Source organism: Rattus norvegicus, chromosome 17 (genome assembly GCF_021556685.1).
Source record: "Rattus norvegicus strain SHRSP/BbbUtx chromosome 17, alternate assembly SHRSP_T2T, whole genome shotgun sequence".
In the NCBI taxonomy this organism is placed as follows: Eukaryota; Metazoa; Chordata; class Mammalia; order Rodentia; family Muridae; genus Rattus; species Rattus norvegicus.
Genome location: NC_141550.1, coordinates 67,498,487 through 67,512,026, shown reverse-complemented (window position 1 = coordinate 67,512,026; position 13,540 = coordinate 67,498,487). Strand labels below are relative to the sequence as shown.

The following is a 13,540-nucleotide window of genomic DNA, read 5'->3' as shown; positions in this document are numbered from 1 at the left end:
CTTCCTTTAGAACTTAATTGGATTTAAAAGATTTTTAAAAAAAAAAATTATCACTACCGTGTGTGTGTGTGTGTGTGTGTGTGCGTGCGTGCGTGCGTGCGTGCGTGCGTGCGCGTGTGTTAGTTAGTTAGTTAGATCTGGTTTAAAAACTCAGCAACTTGGCTGTATCTGTTTATATACTACACTAAGTCTGTGGAATTATTCTTAAGGATTACCCCCAGTATCGCTGACTAATGTTGTCAGTTTTCACTGTAGAAAGGAGAAAACCATTAACCCCTTGTCTGGTGCTTCTAGCGTTTGATCTGTTGGTCTACAGCTGTCACCTCATTGTGTGTATATTTGGTAGCTCTTGCAGCAAATTTACATATTTTTTAAATTTACATATTCCTTCACTTTGAAAATTAAACAGAAAGGTGGGTTTCAACTGTTGGGCAGTTTGTTTGAGTTTCAACATTTTAATAATTCACCATGTGTACAAGTTTCTCTGGTATGTTTGGTAAGGAGTGTTCACATTCTGTTGGAGTATCCTGTAATGTGTGTTTCACCCTTGTTTTTCCTCCCTTTTCACAGCTTTACCTTTAGTCCAAGTGGATGAGAAGGGAGAGAAAGTAAGGCCAAATCAAAACCGGTGCATAGTGATACTGCGTGAGATATCTGAGTCCACCCCTGTGGAAGTAAGTGCTGCTCCACTTGTGCTGCTTGACGTTTTCCCACGATTTTTATTTTGTTGGTATTTATTTATATATCTGTTTTTGATTGTTTACATATCTGTTTTTGATGGGGCTTGTTTAAGAAAAGATTCAGAAACATCTTTTCTCAGAATATACACGCTGATAGATACAGTGTGATTCACTTGCAGAAGGAAATGACCACATCTTTTGTTCTCAGGATTCCTTTATACATTTATATTTTTAAACGTAATGGGGTTTGTATATTCCAGTAGTTAGGAATTAAAAATAAAATAGGTTTAGATGTGTGATGGGTGGGGAGCTCCATGCTGTGGGTCTGTGAATTTAGACTGTGTTCTGTTTGCATCTATTGCTTTGTTGGTCTGCCTTGTTTGCGCTTGGGGCTTTTGGTTGTTTTTTTTTTTTTTTTTTTTCCCCTTCACTAGATATGGCTTTTTGTTTGTTTGGTTGGTTGAGCTTCAGTTTTCTAGAGGCAAGGTCCAGGCTGGCCTTTAACTCATGGTCCTCCTGCCTCAGGCTCCTGAATATAGGTATGTGCCCCCATGACTGGCCCAGATGCTTACACATTTAGTGCTTTCAGGCACGTCCACCTGCAGCCCGCCAGCTGCATGCAGCCTGGAATAACTAAGAAGGCCATCTAAAACAAAACTGCAAACTTACTAAAGCATGATGAGTGCTTGTGTGTGTTTCTTTTGTAAGTGAACTGCATGATTCTTAAGTATGAATCGTGTTGATGATATCACTTGTTTGCATGTTGTAACAGTTGGACAAGCCTGAATTTAGCCCTTCAGCAGGTTCTGTTTTTTCCTTTTGCCTGATTCCTTTGAAAGATTTTGTGCAAATCCATTACTACTGAAAGCAACTTATTTTCATCTTTGCTGTTTGAGAGAATCCTGGTTTAGAGCTTACTAAAGGCTTTAATTTGTTTGGTTTGGTTTGCAAGGAGGAGTTAGTAAGGTTTCTGGATTGGCAGGGAGTACTCTCCTCTAGACATCCCAATTTTTGTGTTCTTTGTGTTCTTTTCTGGTTTACATTGTTTCTGCTGAAAAAAAATCTGCCAGTTTTCTCTTTATTCCTCTGTCCTTTTCTCTGACTTTTGGAAAATTGTATCATTGATTTAAGCAGGTTGAGTTTACTCTTCCAGAGCTCTCATCCTAAGCCTTTTCCTGTCTGAGCACTTGAAATGGACTTGAGTAACTCTCCGGGGCTGCTGTTGTTTGTATTCTTTTAAGGTTAATCTAACCCCTCTTTTTCAGTAGAAGGCAGCCTTTTCTACTTCTTTATGCGATTATTACTCCTAATAAATGTCTAAGTTCCTTGGTGGCGTTTATCCACGTAGTCCCAAAGACGCCCAGCTCCAAAAAAAATGGATAAAAAAATTACTGGGTACCAGTTTGGTTTCTACACATTTGTGAAGTGGTTCAGAACAGCCTTCATTTAGGGCTTCAAACAGTCTTGTTCATTTGCCCTCCTGTTCTCAGGGTTAAGAAGGGTTTCCCTCTCCGGCTGCCCAGTGTCTTGGCTGTAGGGTTATTTTACCTGACCATTCTAGTTTTGTTTCTGGTTAATGGCCTAAAGAACCCCCCATGAAGCTATGGAGACTTGCCCATCCTGTGACCTGGAAACCCTAGGCTTTGGCACTCTTGGCCCCTGTGTGTTCTCTCGAGGATGGCTCTCCATGCCTGCTAATGACAGGTGTCTAAAAAGCTTTATATAACATGCATTTGTCTTTTTTACTTATGACTTGTGTCATTTGGGACCATAAATCTAGTTTAACTTGGCCAGAAGCAGCTCAGCTAATATTTTTAGTTTACTATCTTTTAAAATAATTTGTGTATTTATTAGCCTGCTGATAAAATACAATGTTTCCTTCTTCTCTCCTCCTTCCCCTTCCTTCCTGTTTCCTTTCTCTTCCTCTCGCTCCACTCTCCTTCACTCTCCCTCCCTGTCCCCGTCCTCTTCTGTTTAAGGATCATGTAGCCCAGACTAGCACAGAACTCTGTGTAGCTGAGGATGGCCTTCAACTTGATTGGTCTTCTTCCAGCTTAAGTGTGGAATTACAAGCATATACCACAATGCTCCATTTATGTGTTATTGGGATCAAACATAGGGTTTCTTATGTGCTAGGCAGGGCATGCTTCCAAGTGTGCCACATCCCAGGCCCTCCTGTTTGTCATATTAATTCCATCCAGTTCCTTGTGAGTGGAGAAGGCTGCCAGTGATTCCTGCCTTCCTTCTCTGTGGCATGTGTTCCTGTGGGTGCTCCCTGCAGTGTTTCTCAAAGGCTTGCACTTGCATCTCAGCTGCATCACAGCCTGAGAGGATACTTTTTCCTCCTAATTTGATGAGGACAAAAAGCCACATAACTGAGGACTAATTTCTAACTTCTCTGTTTTCTATAGGAAGTAGAAGCACTATTTAAAGGAGATAATTTACCAAAATTTATAAACTGTGAATTTGCCTATAATGATAATTGGTTCATTACCTTTGAAACAGAAGCTGACGCACAGCAGGTGAGTATATTGCTCTGCGAGCCGTGAAGTCCCTAGTTTATCCATGTTCCTTCAGTGTACAGCAGAAGTTAGGACATTGAGGCTGTTACAGCAACACCCAGTTAAGTCCAGGGAAAATGAGGCGCAGGAACCACAGGTATGATTTGTAGCACTACTGAAAGAAGGTCACATTACTCCTTAAATGTGTTATGAGTAGGCATTTGTGGGAAATCAAATCTGCTCTCATATCTGAGGAAAACTTTTGATTGCCAAGTAGGGAAATTTGAACTTAACCCTGACCTGTGAGGCAGTGTCCATTGTGTGGCAAAGTGCTTTCAAAGTTTTCGAGAAGTTTTGTGCTCTTAAAGGAGATGTCTGATTTAGAGAAGCATGAAATGTTAAGCACTACAAACAGAGAGTCAGAAGGGAAAAACATAGAAACCTAAAGACCAGAAGGGTAGAGGTACTCACTGTGTGGTGCGGCCTTGGCCTGCCTGATGAGCCAGACGGTGAGCAGAGGTGAAACTGTGGCGCCTCCGTATGAAGTGGGGCTTGATAAAGACTTAGTGCTCAGATGAACATAGGCCTACGCAGTGATAATAGCACAAATACTTCAATCTCCTTTCCTTTTGAGCACTTCCCTTCCTGTATTACACAGTCCTAGTTTTTAATTGGGATGAATAGGAAGGAAGCAGTGGTCCTTTTTGTATCATAATTGAGGAATTTTAAGTTGTGGGTTTGGGATACTTACATTATGGTATTTATTAATACTTAAAAATTATATTTAAGTTTTTACAATAATTTGGGGGTACAGGTACTGTAATGATATTCTTAGTGATCGGCGACCAAAAGAGGGTCATAAATCACTCTTTTTAGATCCTGTCTGCTATATTCGACCATATAGATCATTATTTGAGCTGTAAAGTTAACTTAGAAAGTTAACAGAGTGGTGTTTTGGATAATTTTACCCATAGGCTTACAAATACCTTCGAGAAGAAGTCAGAACTTTCCAAGGAAAGCCAATTAAGGTAAGTAAGTCCACTGCTTTTAGCTCCTTTGTTATCTGATCAGTGTTCTTGAATGTTCTAATGGGAACATGTAACATCGTGAATGTCTCCACACAGGCACGGATAAAAGCAAAGGCGATAGCGATAAACACATTTTTGCCAAAGAATGGATTTAGACCTCTGGACATGAACCTTTACACACAGCAGCGTTATGCTACATCGTTTTACTTACCTCCAGTGTACAGTCCCCAGCAGCAGTTCCCTCTGTACAGCCTGATCGCCCCCCAGACATGGTCAACAACACACAGTTATCTCGATCCACCCTTGGTAAGCCTTGTTCTTTTGTTTTAAATTTACATAACAGATTTACATTGAGATATTGCACTAGGCCCTTTGAAAGCTTAAGTCCTACTCTAATCAGAGAACCATGTGTCTACAGCTTGTATAGTGCCCAAACCCCAGGTTACGGTGTGGATTTAAAGTTTAATTAGGCAATAGATAGTCCTGAGCAACCAAGCCCTGCAATGCTGTGATCCCTCTTAGCATTTCCTTTCTATGACACAGGACAGTAAGGGCTCCAACTGGTGTCCTGAGCAGAGAGAGGGACTTGACATGAGGAGTTCTGTCATAGAGGAAGATGTGTTCCTAACAGTAGGTTCCTAACAGTATAGGGAAGCAGACACATGGTGAATGTCTCACAAAACTCAGCGTAGTTGGCATGCCTACCTTAGGGTTGGGTAACATGATTCATTCTTTTGGCTTCTGTTAAGGGCTTTGGTTTTAATTCATAAGTTTGTAGTGAGCACAGTCACTTTTCTCCAGGTTTGTACTATAGACTGTAGGAAGCATAGGTTCTGATTCAGCTTTATTGATGTAGTAAGGTTGCAGTAAGTTTCCTTGATAAGAAAATCAACCTTATGTGGTAAATTCCTTGAAAGTGAGGTCCAGGTTACAAAGGTCAGTGAGTTTAGTCTGTAGGTCTGCGGCACATTGTTGACACTGATTTAAATGTAATAAACAGTGAAGAGTAGGATGCATAGAAGGAAGTAGTCAGAAAGCAGAGATGAACTCACTAAGTCGGGAAGAGTGCATATTCAGGATGCAGCTGTGAACCAGATCAGAGAACAAGTTAGAGGGTGCCGCCACCTGTCATGTTGTCAGTACCACTGGTTGGCAGGCCAGCTGGGGAGGTGTGGGAAAGAGAGAGCTTGAACAGAGTTGTTCAGACTTGAAAATGCAGGTCCTGTTAAGTACTGAAACATGAAGATAAATGTCTGTGAGAAAAAGAGTCTGTCTAGGAGTTGATACTGCCAAAGGAGATATAAAGAGAAAATACCATTAAACTCACAGCAAGGATTGGTGAACCATTGTGTGTACCTTAATTGGGTGTTCATGTTTCATGGGAACTTAGAAGGATCGAAGAAAGGAAGGTCTCAGGATAGATTGCGTGTACAAAAGCATTCACATTGCTGAAGGTCAACTTTTATTCTGAGTATAGCAGGCAGCTGGGAACAGGGGTGGTAACTTGCTTAGTCCTTAGACACATGGACTTTGACCTGGATCTTGTAGGAAGTAATGTGGAACATTTTGTTTCCTTAAGAAATGAAAATGGGGGCTGGAGAGATGGATGGCTCAGAGGTTAAGAGCACTGTCTGCTCTTCCAGAGATCCTGAGTTCAATTCCCAGCAACCACATGGTGGATCACAACCATCTGTAATCAGGTCTGGTGCCCTCTTCTGGCCTGCAGGTGCATACACGCAGGCAGAAAGCTGTATGATGTATATATACATAATAAATAAATAAATGTTAAAAAAAAAATGAAAATGGGCTGGAAAGGTGGCTCAGTGGTTAAGAGCACTGGTTGCTCTTCCAGAGGACTCACCCACATGGCAGCTCACAACTATCTATAATCAGTTCTAGGGGATCTGACACCCTGACACCTAGGCACATTCACACACACACACACACACACACACACACACACACACACACACACACATATGAAATTAAAGCATATTCTATATTTTAAAGCTAGCTCTATTGCTATGTGCAGGACAGGAGTTATAGGATATTCTCAGGCCTATAACACTCCCCTCCCTCAAGGTCTAGAACACTGCACTAAAAAATGTTTGGTATACCAATATCTAAGATGAAGACTTATGTCTATCTGTAAACTTTGAAGTGGCAGGGGGAAACACATGGAGACATAGGCATAGGTAAAGACTGCCCGAGGAGGACATCAGTGGCTCAGAGCACAATAGTAACAGTGGACAAACAGGCTTCTGTCCTGCTTGAAAGTCTCTGCCCAACAAAGGAACAATTGCTATAAGGGAGACAGCCTGTCCTGGAAGAGAACATTATGATTCACCCAACACGGGCTTAATACCCACATACACAATGACGTAAAAAAGTGCATATCAAAGAACAGACAGCTCTAAAAGCAGAGCCAGTGGGCCAGTGATCTGTCTCAGTACTTGCCACAAGCTGGACAGCACATATTTGTGACGATCTCCTCTGACCCTCAAGTATGTGCTGTGGCACATATACCCCCACATGTAAATCATCTCTCAAACAATAAGAGCTTTAAGAAGCAATACATATGACCAATTTATATATAAATGAAACATTGTACAACGTTCTTAGTTATAAAGTAAACACAGTTACAAAGTAGGAGGTGTCATGTGCCATCAGGAAGATAAATGGCATGCTGACACCCTGGTAAGGGTGTGGGGAAGAGCCCTGCACACTGTCTCTGGGAATATACATTAGTGCCACCACCATGGACATCAGTGTGGAGATTCAAGAAAAAAATAAAAGTTGGCCTGTACTAGCATCTAGTTTCCCACCCATGGCATAATCCAGTGGAATAACTATCCACAGACAGTAGTAGCGATGCCTGCACATCCATCTGCATTCTAACATAGAGGCATAGTTGGTAAGATCAGGATGCGAGAGTCTGTGCCCAGTGACTCAACTGGGTTCCAGAGAAAGGTACGATGGAAGAGCGTATTGTGCAAGGGTGCACCCCAGCCAGCCATGGGAATTTGGAAGTATGGGGTGTGTGTGACAGCAGCCAGCTGTGAGCATTTAGTGAGATGGGAAGAAAGAGAGAGTGATTTCTGAGTCCTAGACAGCTGGAGAGGCAGAGCCAGCATGGGTAAGACAGACCCTGGCTAAAAGGAAAGAGTGCAGTCTTGGCCTGTCCACCCAGATGGAGACAAACTGAAGCTATCTGCCGGTGCTAGCTAGCGTTAGCGTGGGATGCTTCTTTAATATCTCATGCTACTGGCAAGTCTGGAAATCACTTTAGGTGCCTATCAGTGCGTGAATAGATACAACAGAGAACCATGTGCTAACTGTAGAGAGGATCTCTTATAAGCCACCTGTCAATAAAAAAGCGGGAAATAGGAAGTGGGGCATGGACAAAAAGAGGATTCTGGGAAATAGTAAGTGAGAGAAGAGAGATCAGGGACAGACCACCACGTAGATGAACTTGGAAAGAGGTTGAGGGAGCCCCAGAAGGTAAAGGAAGAAGTGGTCCAGGACTGAAGGAGAAGTAACTAACCAAGTGGTATACATAGAGTGGCTTAAATAAGAGCTAGTTAGGATAGGCTCAGTGGTTAAGAGCACCGATTACTCTTCCGGAGGTCCTGAGTTCAAATCCCAGCAACCACATGGTGGCTCACAACCATCTGCATCTGATACCCTTTTCTGGTGTGTCTGAAGACAGCTATAGTGTACTCACGCACATACAATAAATAAATCTTTAAATCCCATCAGATCTTTTTAAAAAAGAAAAGAGCTACTTAAGAAATGAGCCACCGCTTATGGCCTAGACATTTAGTAATAACTAATTAGTCTCAGAGTCATCATTCCCGGAGCAGGACTGGGAAAGGCAAAGCAGATATATTTTTATTCAGCCATAGAGAAGAACTAAATCACATCATCTGCAGGAAAAGAAGGTGGATCGATATATTAAGCAAAATACTGCTAGACTCATGGTTTTCTCACACATGGGGTGTGAAGGTGGAGGGTATTTGTTTGGTGTTTTGTTTTCTTCTTTAAAGGTGTGGAAATAGAAGAAGTTCTAGTTTGGAGGGAGGCACCAGCTTGGGAAGGAGGGGGGGCGGGCAGATGGACCCGTGGCTGTGTGGTTGTTTCTCCCAGAAGCATCAGAAGAGATGTGTAGAGGAACTGTCCCATAGCTTCCTCCCCCCCGTGCTGTGCAGGCGTGCCTTGCTCAGTTCTTCCTGCAGTGGGACACTGTCACCTCTTCTTGTACTCTGTGTCTAGATGCCTTTTCTGTTGTTTTATATCTAGGTCCTCCCATCTAGGCCCTTTTCTGGAGTGTGTATTATGTCTAAAATTGTGAGTTTAAACTGATGTTTTGGTCTTAACAGTTTTTGTCTTGTGTTTTTTTGAGATGGGGTCTCTCTGTGTAGCCTTGGCTGTCCTTAACTCACTCCGTAGACTATACTGGCCTTGAACTCAGAGATCCACCTGCCTCTGCTGGGAGTAAAGGAATTGAAGGTGTGTATCATTACTTCCAGAGTGGCCTACCAGGTCTGAGTTAAGTGGCTCTTGTAGCGTGGAATTTTTTTCTTAATCTTTAAGTTAGCCAACAAGGTGTAATGGGTTTATTGTTGCGTTTTGGTGCATGTGTATTACTCTGTTTGTACCATGAGTCCCCACCTTCCCCTTCTGTTCTCAGTCTCCCTGTTTAATGTTAGTGTGCCACCTCTGCTCTTCCCTCTGAAGGCCCTTCTTCCTTCTGGTGATCTTCCTTCTAGCTTCATGGTCTCTTTCCTACATCTATCTGCTACCCACCCCTCAAGTCTAGGTTCCAAATATTAAATACACAGTATTTATCTTTTTTTAGTTTGGTTTGCTTCACATAGTAGGATAGGCCTGTTTCCTGGCTCTTATAAATAAAGCAGCAATAAACATGGGTGAAGACCCAAGGGAGAGATAATAGCTGGGTCATGTGGTTTCCAGACTGGTTTCCATAGTGTACATTGGAAACATCTATAGTAGCAGCTAATTAGGGTTCCTCTTTCTTCACCAGCATTTGTCTTTTTTTGTATCCCAGGTTAAGAAAGCTTCTCAGTTTTTGCTTTTCCCCAGTGGCTGATGGGGTCCAGTCCCTTTTCGGGTGTGCATTTGCCATTTGTGTTTCCTTTGAGAACTGAGTAGTATCCAGCTCATTGGCCCATTTATTAGGTGGATGATTTGGTGTTTAATTTTAGGTTTCTTCAAATATTCTGGATATTAATCCCCCATCTGTTGTGTAACTGGGAGAGATTTTTTTTTTTTTTTTTTTTGGATTGTGGAATTTGCCAAGTAGTGGATCCTCCTTGGTGTTAACAGTGTTAACTGTTTTCCATTGTCACTTTAACTTTTAGCCAAGGGAATGCTATGTTAGCTCCAATAGCTATTTTAAATCAGAGCTTCTGTTAACAGTTAGCACCGAAGAGAATAGCTTAGGTTCTCCCTCCCTTTCTGTCTTCCTTTTCTCAACTGAGTTTCACACATGTGTGTAGACCATGCTGATCTCACCTTGAATCCACGGAGAGATCTGCCTGCCTATGCCTTCTAAGAGTTGGGATTAAAGGCATGCACTAAAAAGTTGTGTCTAAAGCTGGATACATGCTAGGACATACATGTTACCCAGTCAGGACAAAGAACAACTCTCAGGAGATACCCCTCTGGCATCCTGATTGATCTGAAGTGAAACCTGTGTCCAGAGGCCACTGAGCCCTTCACACTGATTTTTACCTCAGTTTTGTGTCAAGATTTTAAACAGTTGAGTGGTACTTAAAGTCCTACTTTTAAACTTTTTAAAAGTACATTTAGCTCAAATCTTAAAGCCATTATGACCTGTTGTAGTTTTCTTCTCATTTGTTGTTGTTGTTTATTTTGGATTTTTTGTTTGTTTTTGTGTTTGTTTTGATTGTTTTTGAGACAGGGTTTCTCTGTAGCCTTAGGTGTCCTGGAACTTTCTTTGTAGACCTGGCTGGGCTTGAAATCAGAACTCAGAGATCTGCCTGCCTTTGCCTCCCAAGTCCTAGGATTAAAGGCCTGGACCTATATTATTTTATTTATATGTTCTTTATCACTTTAGATTAATTGGAAAAAATGTTTTAGATTCTAAAATACAGGATGCTGTTTACAGCAATTTTTACATGAATGTAAAGCCTTAAGAGGGGTGGGGGTGGGGCGGGGCTGGGATGGGGGTGGGGGTTGAGAGAAGAAATCCCTGCCCAAGGGGACGGCACACGCATGGTTAGGAGCAGTAAGAATATGAGAGAGTTGGGGTCTTTGCTGGATTTTGTTAAGGCTATTGAAAATGAAGGAGATTGTCTGCCTCTGACCAGGTTGGAGGTAGTTGTACTAGTCACACTGACATATCTTAAGCAATTGAGTGTCACCAGGCAGGACTACATGTTCCTCTTGCGTTCTCATTTGGTTATTGTAAATATTAATTACGTGACAGGGAGAAAGTTCTGAGCAATAGCCATGCCTACCATGGTCAGTAGACATTGCCGTTAGTAATAATGTAAGCTTTTCCTTCCATTGCAGTTATTTTTAAGCATAAAATGGAATTAACACCTCTGGCAAGAGGAAAACATAATCTTGTTTACCCAAGATACAACAGTATAAGTCCAACTGAAGTGTCTCATAGCTCCTGTTTTTACATGCTTGTTTTTGTTTTGTCTTGTTAATCCAGGTAACTCCTTTTCCAAGTACTGGATTTATAAATGGGTTTACATCTCCGACCTTCAAACCTGCAACGTCTCCCCTGACCTCGCTCAGACAATATCCTCCTAGAAGCAGGCAAGTTCCAAGGTTGCTGTCAATGCTCATGAGCTCCAAGTTGTCTGTAATGAGAGATCTGTGTAAGCACTAGTGATGCTCATCAGAGATGAGACTACCTGAAACTTAATACTGTAGTCTAAAGTCAACCCCAAGATGGATGCCCATAGTAAGGAGGAGAAGGCTTGGGGGCAGCTTTTACATGTGTTTATTTGGTAGGAGGCAGATCTTGACATACATAGTTCACATTGCATGTTCATTCTATACTCCGTGATTGCTTTATAACTCAGCGTATACAAACATCTCATTTGCAGGAATCCTAGTAAGTCTCATCTGCGCCATGCGATTCCTAGTACAGAGAGAGGGCCTGGGCTGCTAGAAAGTCCTTCAATATTTAACTTCACTGCAGATCGATTAATTAATGGTGTCCGGAGCCCACAGACGAGGCAAGCAGGGCAAACTAGAACACGAATACAAAACCCTTCAGCTTATGCCAAGAGAGAGATTGGAACTGGGCGTGTGGAGCCAAGTAGTCTTGAGTCCTCTCCTGGTTTAGGGAGAGGAAGGTAAGTCACTCACATATTTTGTCAAAAAGATATCATGTACCAATCATGAACTACTAATATTTTTAAGTTTCAACTTAGATTTTTATAATCATATAATATAGTACACCAGAAAAATCAAATAGGAGGATATAAAGTGTTTCCCTTAATTCTCCAGAATAGTCAGTTTTAGAACATAGACTTCAGTGCTTGCTTTTTTTTTTTCTTAAAAGAATGACATTTTCTTTCATAGAACTAAGCTGGTATTTAGGAGCTGTACAATTTGTAACCTGCTTTTCCTGCATACAGCTTTACCTTAGCAGTTAGCCCTAGCCCTCTAGGTCCCTGCCCTGGACAGACATGGGCTCCAAGGTATGTCCTGTGGGTTCCTGGCCTTGCTTTCTTTACAGCTGGTAGTAAGGAGGGCTGGGCATGCTGCTCAGCTGTACAGAGCATGCCTAGCATAAACAGGGTTCTGGGTCCAATGCCTAGTGCTCCACAAAAATTAAATAAACTGGAATGAGCTGGCAGTGGGATACATAGACAGATGCGGGCTGTGTAGCCACTCAATCCAGCATGTCACTTCCATTTCTGCTAAATTTACCCATAAACAAAAGCTGCTCCAATAGAGCAGTGCCTGCTACCACATTACTTCCATTCTTGGACAAGTAGTTCTTAGAGTCTTGGTGATCATTATCTAGGGTGCTTTCCATCCACTATACCTGTAAGCTACTATGCTTCCGTTTCCTTCTCCCTGTATCCTCTAATGCAGTTTCTTTCTTGCTCACTCTTTTCTCCTGCCCTTTATTCTTCCTCTAAAGAAATGAGATTAGAAAAGAGAACAGGTGTTCTCAGGTCTGCGCCCTACCCGGTGTTAACACGGCCCGAGTGTTGCTGATGTGATGGAGCCTGGCAGGGTTTTCCTCACAAGTGCTGAACAAAATCCTCAGCCTGCCTGGGCCTTTTCTTTTTACCGACTTTGAAATGTTTAAATGGAAAAGAAGTCTTAAGCTTTCCATACATAAATATGTAGCAGTGATTAACGATAAATTGAAACTCAGAACTGTCGATTCCTCTTTCTTGGCACAGAGTCAGACCAGAGGCGCACACGACCAAGACACTACTGTCTGCTTGCTTTGCTTTCCAGAGCATTGCCGATTATTTTACTCACAGATCTCGCCCATCATTCCACTGGAAGACCTGAGTCATTAGTAGCTCTGTCTCAAGAAACCGTAGTGTTGCTGATCTGTGCAAAGCAGCTTCCTCGGCCATTGAAGGCTGAATAAGGTCACAGTTGGGAGCTCTTGAAGCCCGCTGATCTTGGGGCTCATCCTGCTTACACTGCTCTGAAGTCACTCTCTCCCCTGAAGCCCTCACCCGGTTAATGTTGCCCTCTGACTACCCTCCTCAACCACAGGTTTGGCAGCGCCTGAGATGCTGAGTCCTTTCCAGAAGGCATTCAGTTGACTTTCTCGTTCAGAGGATTGCTCTTTTCTATGAATGTAGTTTTCTCTCTCTCTGAGTGTGAGAGAGAGAGAGAGAGAGAGAGAGAGAGTGTGTGTGTGTGTGTGTGTGTGTGTGTGTGTGTGTTGGGGAAGGAAGGGGAGAAAGCAGACTACATGTATCATGTTTATCAACTTTGGGTCTTGTTCAAGTCCCATGTCCTTTCGGGACAGTTTCTCTCATTTAATTGGAGCTCACCAGTTAGTGTAGGCTGGTTGAGTCCAGGGTTCCCTTGTCTCAAACACCCCAATACCAGGATTGTAAACATGGCTACTTGGCATTTTTATTTTGGAGAGTCTGGTGTCTCTAATGTTCTTATGAGTGTACAGACAGACATGTTCCGGAGATGCATGCAGAGGCCAGAGCCAATGCCAGCCGCCTACCTCTCTCACTCTCCACCTTTGTCTCTGACTCAACCTGGAGCTGACAGTTTGGCAAACTTTGCAAGCCAGTGAGCTCCAGGCACCTGCCTCTTGTTCCATGTGTATACTGGG

The 13,540-nt window shown here is 42.5% G+C and overlaps 1 protein-coding gene across 16 annotated transcripts in view; it reads left to right on the top strand.

Moving 5' to 3' along the window:
* The window catches only part of Larp4b (La ribonucleoprotein 4B), a 78,795-nt gene that overhangs the window by 51,702 nt on the left and 13,553 nt on the right, over positions 1–13,540 (top strand). For 8 of the 16 annotated variants that reach the window (NM_001107361.2, XM_087590756.1, XM_087590754.1 and 5 more), the window contains 6 exon segments: positions 571–674; positions 3,092–3,202; positions 4,156–4,209; positions 4,306–4,515; positions 10,916–11,022; positions 11,316–11,567. In NM_001107361.2, coding sequence (NP_001100831.1) covers positions 571–674; positions 3,092–3,202; positions 4,156–4,209; positions 4,306–4,515; positions 10,916–11,022; positions 11,316–11,567 — 838 coding nt within the window. 16 annotated transcript variants of the gene reach the window in all.